Source organism: Perca fluviatilis, chromosome 13 (assembly GCF_010015445.1).
Source record: "Perca fluviatilis chromosome 13, GENO_Pfluv_1.0, whole genome shotgun sequence".
Taxonomy (NCBI): domain Eukaryota; kingdom Metazoa; phylum Chordata; class Actinopteri; order Perciformes; family Percidae; genus Perca; species Perca fluviatilis.
This window is the reverse complement of record NC_053124.1, coordinates 5,183,203-5,204,463: the sequence shown is the minus strand read 5'-3', so window position 1 is coordinate 5,204,463 and position 21,261 is coordinate 5,183,203. Positions and strand designations below refer to the sequence as shown.

Below are 21,261 nucleotides of genomic sequence, written 5' to 3'. Positions count from 1 at the left end.
TTGAGAAAATGAGCCTACTTCTCACTTGATTTATTAACTCAGTAAACATTTTCATAATGAGTTTATGGTCTCAATCTCTAGTTTTAAGTCTTCATTAACAAAGCATGATGTTCTTTTAGTAAATGATGGTCCCATTTATTTTAAAATAGATGATAAAGCAGGGGATGCTTTAGGACCAGTCAATCGAGACAGAGGCTTGCTAACCATAACACTGTGGAAATTAAATATTAAATTAAATTAAAACATTAAATTAAAATACACCTCAACTTGTTTTGGCTATTGTTTTTTGGCTTTGACCCTCTCACTGTGTGTTTTAACTGCAACAAAGTTAACTGGAACATTTTAGTCACATTGAAATGTCTTGTTTAGCATGCTGCTAACCCCGCTAGCAAGCTAGCACTAGCATTAACTGGTAACTTTAAAGAAAGTGTGCCATACATGCAGATGAATGGTAACTCTCCACTGGAAAGTTGAGTCAAGTGAAAAAGGTTGAAAATCAGCAACTTTCCCTCTCTAGCATTTAGCTTAGCGAAGCACCATTGAAACCATTCACAACAATGGCTTAGCTGCGTCATTCTCCCCAGCCCCTTTTGTCCAAATATGGTCACTTGTGGCTCCAAAATACCAAGATGGCAATGACCAACATGCAAACTCAAGGCTCCAAAACAGCATTCCACAAACCAGTTGGTGACGTCACCAATGCTATGTTCAGTATTTTTACAGTCTATGTTTTAGACAAACAAACTCTGACTCTTGGATCGTCTGGTCTCAGAAGACAAAGATATCCTGATTTAACATACCTGCAAACCAGTGGCGACTGCTGGTCATTCAAAGAGGGGAAGCTAATTTTTGGCCTACATCATAAAAATTGTCCATTTATTTATATTAATATTATAATATATATAATAATAAATAATAATATAATACAATAATAATATAATTATTATAATAATAATTTATAATATCTGTGAGAAGGTTTCATCAAGAGGCATGGCCAGCAGTACATTTTCTTTGTCACAGCACTTCCAGTCAGCCAGCTACCTTTGTCATACCAGGAAAGATGAACAAACCTGTTACTTTGCCCTGTCTTTTGCACTAAATCAATCTTAAGTGTTAACCCTGCTGTTTAATTCTAAGTTTCTCCTCGTAAGGAAGACTTTCAAATGGCTTTGCCAAAATCAGGTCGACAATATTAGCATTGTCTGCCATCGTGTGCAGTTTGCTTGCTGGCTAGTTCACCCTTACAACACTAGCCTAGCCTACTGTATGAATGAATGAATGAATGAATGAACAAACGATCTAACAAAACGATATTAAACTCGATGGAGGAAATGTGGGAATTAGGTTAAACTGAAACAAGGAATGTGGTGTATAATTGTATGAAATGTATGACGAAAATTGTCTAGCAATTTCACCAAGCAAATACCAAGAAATAGGTTGCAGCAGTTGGTCTTTCAACAACGCTTGCAAAATCCGCGATGGGACTGAGCTGAGCTCTGCTTGAAGTTGAACAGCTTCGGCGACTTTTTATAGTACAAAATCACTGTCAATCAAAAGGAGATACAGTCCTTCGACAGACCCTTCAATCATTACGCAGAAGCCCCGCGTCCAGGCCAGCCTACTGCTCCATTGACCCCCAGAGACGCTGAGCGTCCGTGGGCGGGACATAATCGCAGCATTTATCCAATGATCGTCTAGTTTCGAAGCACTGAAAAAAACTGCTCAGAGCAGCCCCATTGAAGTCAACAGACGCTATGCTTCAACAGGGAAATGCACTGAGACGCTACGGGAATGTATGAGAAGGAAATCGAGTCAGCTGAGTCTGAACCAACTCGCCTTCGAGATTAACATATTCTAACGCATTTTAGTCAATAAAATGTTAACACAATAGTACATATTTGACCATTACATTTTAGACATTTTAGGGGAACCTGAGCAAAAATCGCTGTTTTGAATGGGAAAATGTCATCCATGTGAATCGTGTATATCCAGAGTTTTTATTTGGGGGGAGGGGTACAATTTCCCATAAACGGGAGTTTCAAAAACCTACTGCAGTCTTCTTCACAATAAAACATCTTTAGTGATATGTCACGCGAGTCATTTGGCCAATCACAATAATAACAACAATAATAATAATGGACCAGTCGCCATCAACTCTTAGGAAATATCATTATTGCTGTTAATTGCTCCTGTTGTTTTTTTTTAAACTTAAATGTTCAGACCTGAGGTTGTAAGCCCATTTGGCTCTGTTTCATTACAGGGAAAAACAGATCCACCTGCATGTCACCTTTAAAGTGTGATTGACAGTCATCAGTCTAGCTAGAGCTGACATGAGGTGTTACAAGTGACACACAAAAAAAAAAAAAAAGAATTATGTCCATTTCTTTGCTGGGTACAAAACAAACTGACCTTGAGTTTTTTGTAAACTGTTAAGTGTTTTTCTACATGTTTCTAAACTTGCGCACACAAGTTCAGACTAGATGTGAGATTTTATCGCAGCCTACGCTCATACGCTCACGTTCAAATTGATAAATGCCGAGCTTTGCGTAGGAATTGGCGTACGCCCGTCCTATGCCTGTTTTAGGTCGTATGCACGTTTCATAAATGAGGGCCTATGACTCTAGAGTCGGTACTCGCTCCGAAGCTAATCACCGTCACTGTCTCTCTCTACCTGGTGAAAATTACTAACGACCTTCTAACTGCTGCAGACAAAGGACTTGTCTCCATTCTTGTTTTACTAGATCTTAGTGCTGCATTTGACACTATTGACCATACCATCCTGTTACAGAGACTGGAACACTTAGTTGGCATTAAAGGAATCGCACTTAGCTGGTTTAAGTCCTATTTCTCTGAGCGATTCCAATTTGTTAACATTAACGATAAACCCTCCAAGCACGATAAAGTTAGCCATGGCGTTCCTCAAGGCTCAGTGCTTGGACCAATTCTATTTTCCTTATATATGCTTCCTCTAGGTAATATTATTAGGAAACACTCAATTAACTTTAACTGTTACGCAGACGACACCCAATTATATCTGTCAATTAAGCCAGACGAAAGTGGGCAGTTAGCTAAACTTCAAGCCTGTATTAAAGATATAAAATCCTGGATGACCCACAATTTCCTGATGTTAAACTCAAACAAAAGTGAGTGAGACCAATGCACCTCCGAACTTCATTATCTAAAGATATAGCTACTCTGGATGGTATTGCCCTGGCCTCCAGCACTACTGTCAGAAATTTAGGAGTTATTTTTGATCAGGATATATCCTTCAACGCCCACTTAAAACAAACCTCAAGAACAGCCTTTTTCCATCTTCGTAACATTGCCAAAATTAGGAATATCCTGTCTCAAAACGATGCTGAAAAACTAGTCCATGCATTCGTTACTTCTAGACTAGACTACTGCAATTCCTTACTATCAGGTTGCTCAAATAAGTCCCTTGAGATTCTCCATCTGATCCAGAATGCTGCAGCACGAGTTCTGACGAGAACTAAGAGAAGAGATCATATTCTCCTGTATTGGCTTCTCTGCACTGGCTTCCTGTAAAATCTAGGATCGAATTTAAAATCCTCCTCCTGACCTACAAAGCTCTAAATGGTCAAGTACCATCATATCTAGAAGAGCTCCTAGTACCTTATTGTCCTAGTAGAGCACTACGCTCCCAGAATGCAGAGCTACTTGTGGTTCCTAGAGTCTCTAAAAGTAGACTGGGGGCCAGAACCTTCAGCTACCAGGCTCCACTCCTGTGGAACCACCTCCCACTTTGGGTTTGAGGGGCAGACACCGTCACCACATTTAAGAGTAAACTGAAAACCCTCCTCTTTGATAAAGCTTATAGTTAAGGAGTGAGGAGTTGCAGCGTCCGCCTAACCGGCCCACCTGCTTCTCTTCGTAGTCATCAGTTTTATTTATTATATAATTAATAATATAGCGAGAGTAGAGGGAGGCAGGCCAGTACAGCCCGATCCGGTTGGGGAGAGTACTAGCCCGACCAGGCACCTCTCTTTAACCTGCCTCTCTTAGTTATGCTATTATAATTCTAGACTGCCGGGGAATTTCCTTCCTTCCTGTGACACACTGAGCTGCTCTCTCATCTCTACTTGTTTCCTTTTGTATGCATCCTGTCCCGGAAATGCTTTAACCTAGCTCTGGGGAGTTTACTCCCCGGAGTCCTTATGTTTCTTCTCTGCGATTCTCTGCAATTCCCGGCTGCATCCTGCTGCGTCCTGCTGCGTCCGCCGCATCCGACATGACATGAACTTCCACGATGACCTTCAAAGTCACTGTTCCATTATCTTTATTGTGACTATTATGTGCCACTGTTCATCACACCCCCAACCGGCCCGTCAGACACCGCCTACCAAGAGTCTGGGTCTGCCGAGGTTTCTTCCTAAAAGGGAGTTTTTCCTTGCCACTGTCGCAATAGCCACTGCTAATGCTTGCTCTTGAGGGAATTACTGTAATTGTTGGGGTTTTGGAATTTATAGAGTGTGGTCTAGACCTACTCTATCTGTAAAGTGTCTCAAGATAAAATTATATAATAATAAAATTGAATTGAATTGAATTACCTCGCTCTACCACACACTCCACACACACACACGTGCCGGCTCGACGCACACACCAGGCCACGAAAGCTCTGCGTGGAGCCTCCGCAGAACCATAAAATAGGCTTTAAGAAGGGTTGAAAATTGGCGACTTTGGGCGCCTCAGTTGGTAGAGCGCGCGCCCACGGATAAAGGTTTACTCCTCGACGCAGCGGCCATGGGTTTGACTCCGACCTGCTGCCCTTTGCTGCATGTCCTTCCCCCTCTCTCTACCCTTTCATGTCTTCAGTTGTCCTGTCAAAATAAAGCCCTAAAATGCCCAAAAAATAATCTTTACATTTTTGTTCCCTCTTTAGTGTTTAGCTTAGTGCTTGCCATTGCAAACATAAACAACACTGGCTCTAGCCGGTTTGCTGCTTCCTGTTTGCTGCTGGAGGGAGTGCACCCATTGATTGTTCACATGATTTTAAAATAATAAAGTTTGAACAGTTTTTGTTATTTCTCTCCACCCACTAGTTTGAGGTGGGTGGGGCTCAGTTGGAAGAATGTTGTACCAATTAAAAACTATTATTTGACATAAAATTGAATCAAATCTGATAATTGTGGGTTTGTTGGCTTATTTTAAACTACTCACAAACAGTCTTGATGAATCAGATTAGCTGAGTGATAAGCAATGCTTTTTTCTCACTTACCAACAAAGTGAACTTCAGCATCTTTCAACCTGGACCCTATTTTCCCATGTATTTGTGTCTAAGTAAATAATGGGAACAACATTTTTTGAAATTAGTCCAGTATTGAGCGAGAGCCCTGCAGCAAGCAGCCACACTCTGGGCTGCGATGTAACCCTATAGAACAAATTGCGCTCCATCAATGTACTGTATGTCCACTAAAAGTGCTGTTTTTGCCACTCAAAGGCCCAGATTATTAGTATAAGTGTCCGACTGCATTATGGAAAGATGTTGCTGTTATCATACTATGCTTTTGTGTGTAACAGTTTAGCATTTAACACAATAGTTCCCTCCAGGCTCGCCACAAGGCTCACGGACCTGGGATTAAACACCTGAATGTGCATGTGGATCCTTGACTTCCTGACAGGCAGAACCCAGGTGGCGAGGGTGGGGGCGAACACAACTCTTCCACACAGCTGTGGTGGGCCTGATCTTAGACAATGAAAAGGTCTACCTGAAAGAAGTAGAGGACCTGACTCGCTGTTGTCAGGACAGCAACCTACTGATTCTAGCAAGACTAAAGAGATGATAGTGGACTTTGGGAAGAACCAGGGAAGGAACTATGTCCCCTTAATGTCAACGGTTCCTCAGTGGAGAGGGTGGACAGCTTCAAGTCACTTGGTGTCAACATCAGCGAGGGTCTGACCTGGGCACTGCATAATGACTCAGAGGGGAGAAAGGCAAGCCAGAGACTGTTTCCACGCCCTCAATTACTTTTGAATTTCTCCATTATCATTAAAGATACAATTTATTTCTTAAAGGGGTGATAGAATGCAAAACCGATTTTACCTTGTCATAGTTGAATAACGACAGTTAAGCTCAAAATCCCATTGAAACCCCATTACTATGAAAATCTCATATTTTGAAACTGCCGCTGAAAACGGGCGAATCTCAACAAAGCTGGAAGTTGACGTCAACCTCCCAAGACCTGTACCTTTGTCACGCCCATGGGTGTATTTCAATCAGGAGAGACTTCATTGCAGATATGCAAACATTTATTACAAGATAACCAAGTAAGTACAAACACAAGTTATTTGGAGATTAGTCTCCATTGTTAAGGGGAATCTGTACAAATGTCATGGTTTAGGAAAAGCAAACACATCCCCAAAACTTGAAAAGAATTTACGTGATTAAATGAAGAATTAGTAATAAACCTTAACCATACTATGCCAAAGTTCACCCCATGACATGTGAAAATGCAACCCACCCACGGACCGTAAAACAAAAACATCGGCATTTCAGGCCGGTACAAATGAAATCATCGGCACTTCAGGCCGGCACAAATAAAAACATCGGCACTTAAGCCGGTACAAATAAAATCATCGGCACTTAAGCCGGTACGAACACCATCGGCAATTCAGGCCGGCACAAATTAAAAAAACATCGGCACTTAAGCCGGTACGAACACCATCGGGAATTCAGGTCGGTACAAATAAAAACATCGGCACTTCAAGCCGGTACAAACAAGACATCGGCAATTCAGGCCGGTACAAACGAAACCTCGGCAATTCAGCTGGCACAAACTTGGCTATCCAGGCAGGGAGCAACACGACCCTCTGCAGACGGTGGCACCTGTAATTATAAAACAGAACACTGCAATTCGAGCTGGACACCCTCACATCGGGAACCCAGCAGGAACCACGGGACAATAACTACTACTGTAAAACAATACAGGAATACCATTTGAGAAAACACCCAAACATGTGCCACCACCAGTTATATGCAATCTTACCTCATCAAGGTTTCAGAGATCTCTGATTATTGATGACGTCCTTTACATCAGGGCGAATGTATGAAGAGTACGCAGAGGAAGCCCACCGTCCAAGTTGTTGAAGAGATGTACTGGAGACACCCTGACTAGCAGCAGTAGTAGCAGCCCCTATTCTAAATGAATGACTCGTATACCCCTTCGGTGAAATGTTAGCTTTTATAAGAACAAGTTTCAAATGCTGGTTGAACCAACATTTCGACATAGGAAAATCCCCTGGAATAACAAATAAGGGTGCCAAGTTACTGCTCTGAGGCCTGCAAGATAGATACTTGATCATAGCTTTAAATGGGCAAAACAGTGTATCGTTACGGGCAACAATGACTGAACAAGAGCTGCCACTTTTAGAATGCTTGAGTTGCAAGCTGTAATGTCGGGAATGAAAGGTTAAATCAGAAAATGAGATATCTCGTTTGGAATTAAAGATCTTGGATGGAGTGGTAAATTCACTACACCGCAAAAAGGCATAAAACGCCATAAAGAACACAGCTTCCAATAAAGAATCAACATAGGAAGAAATGACCCCGCGACGTAGCGTCGACACCAAAACATGCAAAATCCTGAGGGTAATAGCCTGTCTAAGGTCAGGAGTAGAAGGATGAACCTTAGCTATACCTTTTAGAATCAATTTAATTGCGGGATTAGAAAACAGGCTAGGAAACGAGGGATCATAACATCTGATATTGAACTGTATGCCTGCAAGCAACCCGCGAGTATACTGAGGTTTAAACTTACGAGTATCAGTGCAAAAGCAAATAAAAGCACAATCCGTATTGATGAGAACTGGTTTTAGTGGAACATCAATGGAAACACAAAAAAAAGCAAAAGTACACCAAGCGAAATCATAGGTACTTAATGTTGACTCAGCCAAACCCGTCCTCATATAAAACCTGGCAGAATCACCGTAAGCACGTAGGGGTACCTGGTTTAATACAGCGCTAAATCTACCAGAGAGGGAAGCACTACTGGTACCGGGCTGGCTGCGGGGCAGTGGCTCCGAAAGGTATGAAATTGAAAGCGAGAAAGAGCATCAGCAGCTGTTTTATAGTGACCAGGGACATGTCGGGCAGTGATAATAAAGTTGTTCATAACCGCTGACCAAGTGATGCGTCTCATGTAAGTCATGATTCTATTACAGTTAGAACGCCCTCTATTAATGATGCTGACCACAGACCGATTGCGCGCATAGTACTGATATGCGTTTCGGACCAATGATCAGCCCCATACGTGACATCACGGCGCAATGGGGTAAATCTCGTTACACGCGCAGACAAATCTGACACTGTGAACTCGGAAGGCCAGTGACCCGCAAACCACTGCTCGAGGAAAAAAAAAAAAAACCCCGCTGACGGGGCAGCGTCGGTAAACAACCGCAACGCGTCGGAGGAATACACCACGTCATCATAGAAAAAGGAAACCCCATTCCATTCACTCAAAAGACGAAACCAGAAACCCAAATCAGAGCGGCACCCGTCATCCAAGGCCAGGACATCATGCAAACCAGGAACAGAGGAAGCCAAATCCAGCAACCGAGAAATAAAAGAGCGGCCCTGGGGAATAACGCGCATGGCGAAATTCAAATGACCGAGAAGCGAAAGCAATTGCCGTTTGGTCACGCTACCCGCACCAAGAAAAGACTCAGCGATCCCACGGATGCGCTGCAATTTCTCCAGCGGAAGAGAAGCTTCCATACGGACCGAATCGAGGGTAATGCCGAGAAATCGGGACCAACAGTTTTAGCCTCCGACAGAGGCACGCCAAGTGACTGAAAACAAGCCCGGAGCTTGACAAGGGACAAGCCAGCACTATCCTGAGGGGGATCAACGAGCAGAAAATCATCCAGCAAATGAAGCACAGACGGCACCCCAACCCTGTTAAGCAGGATCCAACACAAAGCCTCCGATGTGTGGTTGAAAATACACGGACTACTCCGACACCCGAAAGTCAGCCGCTCCCCGAAATAATACTTGGAATCCCACCTAACACCAAAAAGAGGCCACTGGGAAGGATGAATGGGCACGATCTTGAACGTGTCAGTGATATCAGCCTTAGAGAGCCAAGCCCCGTTACCAGCCACTTTAATCAGCCTGATGGCATTATCCACAGTAGCGTAATGCAGAGAAAAAGGCACAGGCGGTATCTGGCTATTGACGCTAGTGATCTCACCGCTGCGCGGCACAGACAAATCAAAAATCAGTCGCTTCTTACCTGAATATTTACGAGTAGCTACACCAATAGGACTAGTACGGAACACCGAAAATGGGGGAGAAGCAAACGGCCCAATGACATACCCTTTCTTGACCTCGGCATCCAACAGCAGTGACACAGTATCAGGATCAGAGACGGCGGAAAGAAGATTTTTACATACTTGCGTCACAGTCGGATAGGAAAGCACGCTCACCCGAAAACCCTGAGAGAGGCCTGAGAGAACATGATCAACAAAAACGGAATTAGGATGAGACGACAGTTCAAATGCCAAAGCCGGAACATTTATTGCAGTGGACGGATGAATCTTCAAAATGTCTTTGAACCTCGTCGCGATTGCTGCTTGCCCCTCCGAACCGGAGCTGGGCGCCGGGGGCAGACAGACCTGGGATGCGCATCTCTGCAGTCGCTGCAGATATGAAGGAAAACGCAATTGGGGTACGTACAAACACCTTCATTGAAACTATTACAAATGGGAGTATATCTAGGATTATAAACCCACGGGAATCCACATCAGGAACCGGATTACTCTGAGAAGCCCGTTGCACCAGACCCACACCGGCTACATCACGCTGAAACGCCACACTAGGGCAGAAGGAGGCAAAATGTCCAGCAACGCCGCAAGTCACACACGCCAACGCCGGGGAACCCCCCGCGACCAAGATTAAAAGCTCAGTGTAAAGAATGGACCAGTTCAGGCGGACATTGGATCGGGCAGTATACATAGCAGACTTCCTGGCAAAGGCCTTGTGGTACTGATAAAACACATTCCTACCATACCTCAAATTAAGATCAGCGATGAGCGCCAGATACACATCAAACTCCTGTCTCCGTTCCGGATACACAGAACAAATCACATCCCGGTAGATCCCGAAAGCCACCACAAACTGCCCGGTTGACAGCTCTTTAGAAAGCCTGGGATCCGCAGATTTAAACACTGCAGAGAAACTTTCCCCGGAGACTAGAGACCTATCACACTCCGGTGACGGCAAAGGGAAGCACTACTGGTACCGGGCTGGCTGCGGGGCAGTGGCTCCGAAAGGTATGAAATTGAAAGCGAGAAAGAGCATCAGCAGCTGTTTTATAGTGACCAGGGACATGTCGGGCAGTGATAATAAAGTTGTTCATAACCGCTGACCAAGTGATGCGTCTCATGTAAGTCATGATTCTATTACAGTTAGAACGCCCTCTATTAATGATGCTGACCACAGACCGATTGTCGCAAAGTACTGATATGCGTTTCCGAGACCAATGACAGCCCCATACGTGACATGCGACAGCAATGGGGTAAATCTCGTACAGCGCAGACAAATCTGACACTGTGAACTCGGAAGGCCAGTGACCCGCAAACCACTGCTCGAGGAAAAAAAAAAAAAACCCCGCTGACGGGGCAGCGTCGGTAAACAACCGCAACGCGTCGGAGGAATACACCACGTCATCATAGAAAAAGGAAACCCCATTCCATTCACTCAAAAGACGAAACCAGAAACCCAAATCAGAGCGGCACCCGTCATCCAAGGCCAGGACATCATGCAAACCAGGAACAGAGGAAGCCAAATCCAGCAACCGAGAAAAAAAGAGCGCGGCCCTGGGGAATAACGCGCATGGCGGAAATTCAAATGACCGAAGCGAAAGCAATTGCCGTTTGTACGCTACTACCCGCACCAAGAAAAGACTCAGCGATCCCACGGATGCGCTGCAATTTCTCCAGCGGAAGAGAAGCTTCCATACGGACCGAATCGAGGGTAATGCCGAGAAATCGGGACCAACAGTTTTAGCCTCCGACAGAGGCACGCCAAGTGACTGAAAACAAGCCCGGAGCTTGACAAGGGACAAGCCAGCACTATCCTGAGGGGGATCAACGAGCAGAAAATCATCCAGCAAATGAAGCACAGACGGCACCCCAACCCTGTTAAGCAGGATCCAACACAAAGCCTCCGATGTGTGGTTGAAAATACACGGACTACTCCGACACCCGAAAGTCAGCCGCTCCCCGAAATAATACTTGGAATCCCACCTAACACCAAAAAGAGGCCACTGGGAAGGATGAATGGGCACGATCTTGAACGTGTCAGTGATATCAGCCTTAGAGAGCCAAGCCCCGTTACCAGCCACTTTAATCAGCCTGATGGCATTATCCACAGTAGCGTAATGCAGAGAAAAAGGCACAGGCGGTATCTGGCTATTGACGCTAGTGACCTATCACACTCCGGTGACGGCAAAATAAGGCTCACTAAATTAATGTCCTCCCCCAGCAGAATTTTAGATCTCATCCGGGCCGATACATTAGCAGCTTCGGAGATATAAGGCCTACCCATAGCTGACAATGCCACACTCGAAGCCAGGGAATACGTAACATCAACCGGAGCCGACACAGACGGCTGAGAAAAACGGCACCGGCAGAGCCGCAGAAGCCAGAGCGGCATTAACAGTCACCGAAGCACCGGCAGCCGAGGAGCCCTCCACAGCCAGCAGCCTCGCATCCAGAGACTGCATCGATCTGCCCAGAGCCTGTAGAGACTCGAGAATAAGGCCGGATACGGAGGAACCACCAGTAACAGCAGCAGCAGCAGGCCAGCGGGAAGAACCACCACTGCGATGCTTCGGCGGGGCGCAGGGAGGAGTATCCGCCTTCCTGGTCCGCTTCCGACCACGAGCCGCCGCCGGTACAGCCAGCACGTCCCTCGGAGAGACGCACACAGCTACCTCCGCCAGCTCCCGGATGTCAGGAGAATCCAGCCCCGAAGCCGGAGTGATCCCACGAAGATGAAGATCCTGCAGCAAAACCTCCGGCCCCTCCGAACGAGACCTGGGCATCCCAGCCAGGCGGGAGCTCCGGCGAACCCCATCCAGAGAATCAGCACGAACCACAGGAGAAACCCCTCGTACGGGATCCGGGACCCCCAAAGAAGCAGAATCGGAATCCGACATAGCGAGAGCGCCGAACCAGACGCAATACAGGAAAAACACAAGTGCCATAAGCCAACACACCAGTCGCACTATAGTATGAAAAACAACTGACAGAGGCAGGAGAGAGAACAGCTTTAAAACTTGGTAGTCAGCTGTGATTGGTTAGAACCTAAGTGCCCGCTCCTAATTGGTATACAGAGCCGTACCATCCACCGCCCAGCTTATCAGTGAAAGGGAGAGAAGCCACGTAATAGAAGTCTCCCTGTCTGAATTTACGCTGAGCTACATTAAGAGAACGGTCACGCCCCAACATTTACATAGGCTACACAACTGACCTGAGATCAGGTAGTCTTCTGAATCTAGGTCAGGCAGATCTCTGCTATTCCATTACAAAATTCACTTCTGAAACTTTTTTATGCGATAAATCAACTATGTAAAGCTCAAATATGGGCCGTTTTACGAAAATTGATGGCTAATTGCAAATTTTGTCCGACTGTGTGTCGGAGTTCAGCGGCCGGTGCTGCCTGGGTTGCTACATCGCCACCCTGCCTGTCCTCCGTCACAGACCCCGGCCTGCTGTGAGCTCGATTGAGCTCGGCCCGGTGGCCTGGTGCTCAATACCCGCGCAAACTTACCCTTCTCTGGGTGACTGGACTACTACACGCTGCTGCCCTGACAGAGCTCCAGGGCCTGCAGCTCGCTGTTCTCCCTCCCCTCTTTCTGCTGCGGTGAGTGACTGAGAGTGCGGTCAGCGAGCTTGTTACACCCGCAGGTTCCATTTAATCTTATAATGGATATGTGTGTTGAGTTATTTAAACAAACAATCGGGGAAATAAACGCCTCTTGTCTGCAAGTCTCATTGATAGAGCCCGCAGTGAGCTGGAGTCCATCAATGAGAGCTAGCTAGCCTCCTCCTAACGAGACCTCTGACATTGACAAAAATGCATTAAATTGAAATCCGAAATCGTATCATAAGTGTTAGCTAAGCTTTGTAAGACCTTGGGGAACCTGTAATATTCATGCCGTGATTAAATTCAAACTGTAAATATACTATAGTTATGCCGAAAGTGTAGCTAGCTAGCTAGCTGCGATATTTCCCCATTGTATTGAATGGGACATATAGCTAGCAGCTGCTCATCCTACAAAGACGCCTCACGTTCATAAAAATGCCTCAAAATCAAATCGGACACAATGGTTAGCTTTATAAGACATTGCGGTAGATGTTATATAAGTGGCGTGACGAAATTCAAACCGTAAATATATTATAGTTATGCCGGCAGCCGGCTGCAGAGCCCCGGTAGTGCAGTATCCACAAAGGGTGACTTTGCGCTGGGTATGGAGCCCAGCAGGCTGCCGCTTTCTCGTCAGACTGTGTGAAGCTCCTAAAGTCCGACACGTCTTACCAAATTTGCAATTAGCCATCAATTTTCGTAAAACGGCCCATATTTGAGCTTTATATAGTTGATTTATCGCATAAAAAAGTCTCAGAAGTGAATTTGGTAAGGAAACATTGTAGTGTCTGGAATATGAGATTCTGTCGCGTCTGTAATATGTGTGTATGGCGATTTGCTCAACCAATCAGCGCAAGTCTCTAATGTGCGCGTATGGCAATTTGTTCAACCAATCAGCACGCAGCTCATCTAAATATTCATGAGCATACCATATTTGGAAGAAAATCTCTTGTTACAAATAGGGCCAAAACACAGGGATGCATAAGGGCCAATAAAATATCAACCAGGCCATTTTCAGCCCAACCAATGTTACATACCCCATTAGGAGACCATAAGGAACAGTGTGAAATACCCTATATAATCATTCTATCACCCCTTTAAAATATACTATATAGTTAGGTGGTTACCTTGTACACACTATACCATTTACACTTTAGATTGATCTGTTCAGATCTGTACAAGATGTACTAGAATGCCCTTTCATTGTGACTTTAAACAAGACAAAGGTGCTGCAAAATTGCCTAGTAAAACTTTGAAATGGAGTTACAACAGGGGAGGGGAGGGGATGGGAGGGTGTGGCCTGTGCATGTAATATTTACACCTATACACCTTTATCCTTTATATGACAGGTCAAACAACTTAGATCTATGCTGCCTTTATGAAGCAGGTAAGATGTTTGTCCAGTTGAACACCTGGTCCTGTGGATATGCAGCCTGAACACAACACAGAAATTGACTCGGAAGAAATTGACTCCCAGGCTACCATGAATGGCCTCAAGATGTTACTGTTGTTCTTTTAAATGAGCTTGACTCTTCAGTCTGAGCATGATCCTGTTTAAAACTTCTAAGCTAGTCCTCACAAGAGTAAAGCTTGATTTATGGTTGTGCTGAGGCTCCATGCAGAGCTTTCGCCGTAGCCTACATAAGTGGTACTGAAGTTTATACGATCTCTTAGGGCTGACGTGTATTTGTGGGGCGAGTGTGAGGTCACCGTCGATTAGCTTCGGAGCGAATAGTGACTCTAGTGCAGGGGTCACCAACCTTTTCTAAACTGAGAGCTACTTCATGGGTATTGAGTCATACGAAGGGCTACCAGTTTGATACACTCTTCTGAAATAACAAATTTGCTCAGTTTGCCTTTAGTTATATATGATTATTAATGAATAATGATGCTCATCTATGTAAAGACACTGATCATGTTGATGATTTCTCACAATAATTATCAATAATGACTTAACAAGGTGGGAAACAGATAATATCAATATTCAATTTTCATTTTTAGAACAGGCCTGAGGGCTACTCATGTGGTCCTTGGGGGCTACCTGGTGCCCGCGGGCACTGTGTTGGTGACCCCTGCTCTAGTGTCATAGTGAGAGAAACAAAGTGTCTCCCCTGTGCTTTCTGACCATGGTGGGAAATCTGTAGCAGGAAAAGTTAACCCTCTCCTTGATTTCATGCTGTTTATGGAGAAGTACCAGGAAATGAGTCAGGGGAAATGCAACGCTACCAAGCCACGGCCGAGCAACGTGTGGCATCGCGATGTGTAGTTACATTTTTCGAGAGTTGCACATCAGGCTAGGGCATAGGGTCCAGCGTAGGTCCGTGTCTCCACGTACCTATATACGTAGCGATGGCATAGATATTATGCAGAAGCATAAATCACGCTTTAGTAGTGATTAGACTGGACTCGGGCACTTAATAGGCAAGTGAATAAGTTAACTGAATCCAATGACAATAGAACACTGATCAGGCACTGGTGTACAACATGAATCTCAGGGGGGGTGATAGCGCAGAGGATATGACACATGCCTTTGGTGTGGGAGACCTTGGTTTGATTCCCACTGTGATACATCAACCAACATGTCCCTGAGCAAGACACTTAACCCCTAGTTACTCTAGAGGCGTGTGACCTCTGACATATGTGTATATATACATATATGTAAGTCACTTTGGATAAAAGCATCAGCTAAATGACATGTAATGAATCTAAAACATAGATGAAAACATATCAACAAAATTACAGAAGGAAGACTTGGCCTGAAGTGACACTGGATGGAATCCATAATTATAGTAGTTATTTCAGTATACTTACCCATTCAAAATATACCATTTACTAGCAAGAACTGCGAAGGTAAAATGGAACATTTTGGAAAAACTGTTCAAATGAATTAGTCTCATATCTGTGTGTTAAGTACCGAGCTGGAGTCAGGGCGAGGTTAGCCCAGCTTAGCAAAAAGACTGGAAGCAGGGGGAAATAGCTAGCCTGGCTCTGTCCAAAGTTCAATGACAATTAGTGGTTTGTGGTAATGCTAGAACGATTTCTTAACAGCCATCAGTGCATACAGCTGCCCAATACTTCTCTTCAGTGTCTCTGGCTATAGGGCAGGTTGCCAGATATGGTCAGTGAGTACAAGTTTTGGGTTTTCACTTTGTATGAAACCTGGCAACCTCACTCTGATGCCAAAACTCTGGCAGGCTGTGCACAGTTGCGGCATCTAGTTGTTCACAACTAAGTCATATTGACATTCTGTTTGTCTAAAGATTCAACAAATAAACAACATGTTAATTAGTGAGCTTTAGAGGTGTTGGTAAGTGTTCACTTCTATGTATTTATGTTAGGTTAGGTTAACCATATCCTGACTCCAGCTCTGTACCTAACACACAGACATGAGATTGATATCCATCTGAACATCTCACTCTCAGAAAGTAAATAAGTGTATTTCATGAAAATTAAGATATTTAAAATGTTGCTTAATTTAAGTAGGTGTATGTTATGATATGGAGAGATTCACTAGAGATTATATTGCAAGTAAATGCAAGGTAATAGTATTCTTGAGGCCATTCTGATACCACCAGGCATGTGCTACCTCTTACCTGATGGTCTGATGATCATCGCTCACGTTGCCTATATGGGTTAACAGTTGGACTCCTTGTTATGAATCCTGCTTTGTGATACACTGTTCTTACTCTATTCTAATATTTCTGTACCTGTTTTTAGCTTGTGGTGGGGTTGGTAATTCCTTTAGTTTATCCTCTAAAGCTAAACTAACATCATGACCTGATGTTATGCTATGCTACCATTCCCTTACTCCCTTTTCTCTCTTTCTCTCTCACCATCTAGCTCCAAAGATTTTACATAACTATGTCAATTGCACTCTTTTAAAGTAGTAAAGTATTAAAGCCACTATTTGTAAGGTTTGAACATATTTGCAGTGGCCGTATAAAAATACATGACTGAACTGCTATAACTATCACGTAGGGGTGTCACGATTTCAATTTTAAAAAATTAATAAATGAGCTTACGATTTCATTTTTATCAAAATCAAAAGCAGGCAATTCCTCGAGTATTTTTTTCTCTCTCCACCCCTGCCTACTTGCACAAGAAAACCAAAAACGGATACAGCATGGCTTATCGGCTGGTAGCATGCATCTAACAAATGTGTTAGTCCCCCACTTGACATTTCTTTCCCCTTCACCTGTTCAGCTCCTTGGTACACCACCGAACTTCGCTCCACGAAGGCCTCTGGTTGTCGATTGGAGAGACTTTATGAAAGAACTGGCCTCACAGTCCACCTGGAGGCCTACAAAGACGATGTGAGCTGTTACAAAGAAGCTCTTATCAAAAAACAAGACACAATACTACACCACCCTCATTGGCAACCAGCAAAACCACTTCACAATGCGATTTTCAACTATAAACCACCCCATTGACACCCACCAACCTCCAGGTGACCCTGACTGTTGCACCAAGTTTGCGGATTTCTTCCAGGCCAAAGTGGTTCTTATCCATCAGCAACTCCTGGTGTCAGGCCCCTCCCCTTCTTATGCCAATTTGCCACGGGACATTGCTCCCTCCCTTACTCATCTGCCTCAACTCTCCTCCTTGACACTTGTGGATGACTTTCTAGTGACAAAGTTGGTCAAAGCATGTCTGCCTGTCCTGTGTCTCATCATGGTGGATGTCATCAACTGCTCCTTGGAATCACCCTCATTCTTCTAAACCGCCTTAGTCACCCCTATCCCTAAGAAGCCAGGTTCGGATTTGGAGGATGCAAACAACTACCTGCCAATCTCCAACCTTCTATTCCTAAGTAAAATCCTGGAAAAAAAAGTTGCCGCCGAATTCCATCAGCCAGCCAGTCCAACTCTATGAAACCCTTCAGTCAGGATTCAGACCATATCATAGCACAGAGAATGCCCTCATCAAAATCACAAATTATCTACGCACCGCTTCTGACTACAGACACATCAGCATACTCACTTTCCTCAACCTCTCCGCAGCCTTTGACACATTCTCCCATACCATTCTACCGCCTATCTCATCACCTTGGTATCACTGGCACAGCTCTCTCCTGGTTTCAGTCTCTCACACAGGAAGCAGTTTGACACCATTGGCAACTGCCCCTTCCACCCAGCTCTGGACAACCACGGCTCTGTGCTATGAACCCATCCTCTTCACCATCTACATGCTCCCCCTTGATCAGACCATCCGGCAACATGGTCTCAGTTTCCACTCCAACACCGATGATACACAGCTCTATATCAGCACCAAACCATCCACTCAGCTCCCCCCCTCTCCTTGTTTAAACTGTCTGCATAACTGAACAGCAATAAAACAGAGCTCTTGGTTGGGGCCCCCAAGGTGCTGCTCCAGAAGGTTGGAGATCGCATCCTGGATGTTGACAGGTGTGCCATCTGCCTATCCTCTGAGGTCCGCAATCTTGTTGTAATCCTGGACTCCACCCTCTCTTTCCATAGTCACATCAAATGCATCACCAAATCAGCCTTTTTTTCATCTTAAAAACATCTCCAGACTCCGGCCATCACTCTCTGACTCCGTGGCAGAAATCCTCATACATGATTTTATTACCTCCTATTTGGACTACTGTAATCGAGTCCTCCCTGGGGTCCCCTGCAGAACTCTGGACAGGCTCCAGTATGTCTGAAACTCTGCCGCCAGGGTCCTCACACACACCAAGACCTGGCAGCACATCACCCCAACCCTCATCCACCTTCACTGGCTCCCAATCAAGTCCCGCATCAATTATAAAATCCTCCTTTTCACCTACCAATCCCTCCATGCCCTGGCCCCACAGTACCTCTTCGACCTCCTCCATCCATACACCCCACCCGGCCACTGCCGGAGTAGGAGATGACAGAGAAACAACAAAAAATCCTCCTGCTTCCCTGAAGTCACTGTGTGGGAACATTTTTGCCTTCCCTGTGAGTGAGTTATGGAAACAAACCGCGAAGGTAGAGCATGTAGGCTCTGACAGGACTCCATATTACATTCATGTGCACCTTGTTTAAATCATGGTGCATTCCATTGCACATTGTTAATTTTGAAAAAATCGAACTGTTGCAAAGTACCCTACTGCCTTGTGGCATTGCTGTCACAAAACAAAATATCAAAATCAAATCTAATTGTGTATTTGGATAATCGTGACACCCCTACTATCACACTATAACAAAGTATGAGATTTCTCTTCAGAACATGAAAAAAATAAAGCCTCCTCTGTCTTCCTGTTCTAGTGTTATTGTGTCCTCGGGTATGGACATCATTGGAAAATGGCCGGGTGTCTTCTTGGCCTCTGGGGCCCCCAGTGGAGGGGACAGTGCTACATTACAGCTGTCTGCCTTCCTTCATACTCATGGGTCGAAACTCAACACAGTGCAATAAGATGGGCAAGTGGGACACGCCCAAACCTGTGTGTCACTGTAAGTCACTTTCATTGAAATTACCTGATTTCACATGCTGACACAGTCCTAACAGTAGAAGCCTCCCTGTACGTCTACACGTTTAGATGGCCCGTCAGTACACTAATGCTAATAATAAAGAGCAGAAGGAGCCAGTGTGAAATGATGAACAGGACAGTGTATGATTGGCTCTAGTGTATTTTTGCAGTGTACAAATCTTGGAACAAATGAAATATGTTTGAGGCCTATTTCAGTTGGACTCATAGGAATTCTCAAACTTTTAAATCTGAGCTGTAAAACCCAAATCTGTTTTGTCTCCTCTTTTCTGTTCCCAAAGATGACCGCCACTACAAAGGTAAGAACATTTTCTCTCTTCCCACTCTTCCTTCTTCATTTCATTACTTTTCACTGGTGATGTTACATGCTGTACCGAGACTTCGGAGCGTGTCGAGCAATCCAGGAAGTTTTCTGTGAAGCAAGTGTCAAGGTTTTATGGTTTAAGACCAATGATGTCATTGATGACATCCGCAGCCATAACACAGTTAAGAAATAATTTTTCCTGAATAATAGTCTTCCATTTACATCACTTTCCTAGTTACACAAGTAAATTCACCGCCCTCTGCCACTGTAACTTCCAGTTTTAGAACACTAATAGTGCCCTTCCTGCCATTATTATGAAACAATTATTTACTAAAGGATTGATTACACAAATTTGATGCATTACTCACAATACAGATACAGTTATGTTATGCTATCAAATGCCTACTTATCAGAAAATCAGTCCCTCCAGGATTTCAAGGCTTTTTTGGGGGATTGTTGTGGCCCAAAATGCTTGATTTTAGGGAAGCTTTTATAAAAAATTGCAATGCACATTGCAATGTTGTTTGTATTTTTGTTACGATGAAGTCCCGATGTTTGTTTTCTTGATAAGATACCGCATGGTTTAGATCACCCCCAATTTATTCTAATAGCTCATGGTGAAATAAGACAATAAGATCATCGAGGGGAGACTGTTATATGAAACATTTCTTGGCAAAATGTGCTCAAACTGCTTTACAGTTACAGTTACAGCAACAACAGAAATTGGGTTGGCCCATAACTTTCAACCCAGTCTCACAGCAGTTAATAATAATAATAATAAATTGAATTTATATAGCGCTTTTCACAGACTCAACAAGATTTAGGCACAGATGAAAAGGGAGGGGGGCTACGGATAGGCAGAGGTGAAGAGATGGGTCTTGACGCGGGACTGGAAGATGGTGAGGGACTCAGAGGTGCAGATCTCTTGGGGGAGGGAGTTCCAGAGCCTGGGAGCTGCCCTGGAGAAGGCTCTGTCCCCAAAGCTGCGGAGGACTTGTGGATGCAGCAGAGACCGTGAGGGTTGGTAGGAGGAGAGGAGGTCAGTGAGGTATGAGGGTGCCAGATGGTGGAGGGCTTTGTAGGTGAGGACCAGGATTTTGTAGGTGATCCAGTGGGAGATGGGAAGCCAGTGCAGTTGTTTTAGGACTGGAGTGATGTGGTGCCAGGATTTGGAGCGGGTGATGAGTCGGGCGGTTGCATTCTGGACCAGTTGGAGTCGGTTGATGTTGGTAGAGCTGATGCCGAGGAGAAGTGAGTTGCAGTAGTCCAGTCGGGAGGAGATGAAGGCTTGAATGAGTCTTTCAGCAGCGGGGGGTGTGAGAGAGGGTCTGATTTTGGCAATGTTGCCGAGGTGAAAGAAGGAGGTTGGTGAAATAGTCACTTAATTTAATCTATTGATACGTGTACATGGACACGTTTTGCCCATTTTTTGGGTGACTGCTATCCTCAGCCTACTGCACAAAGACACAAGTACTTTTGCGTATTTTGCTGAAAAAGAGACCTGTGTGCACTGGTGCGATGCTGACCTTCTCATTCAACCATTACAAAAACTGGGAAATGGTCGTAACATGGGTCAGTGGGTATCAGAGATCATAAATG

The 21,261-nt window shown here is 44.6% G+C and overlaps 1 protein-coding gene across 4 annotated transcripts in view; it reads left to right on the top strand.

Moving 5' to 3' along the window:
- gabbr1b (gamma-aminobutyric acid (GABA) B receptor, 1b) overlaps window positions 1-21,261 on the top strand; it is a 294,834-nt gene that overhangs the window by 94,186 nt on the left and 179,387 nt on the right. For all 4 annotated transcript variants that reach the window (XM_039820112.1, XM_039820110.1, XM_039820111.1 and 1 more), the window contains exons 5-6: window positions 19,138-19,323; window positions 19,640-19,657. In XM_039820112.1, the coding sequence (XP_039676046.1) occupies window positions 19,138-19,323; window positions 19,640-19,657 (204 nt within the window). The remainder of the gene's footprint in view (window positions 1-19,137; window positions 19,324-19,639; window positions 19,658-21,261) is intronic.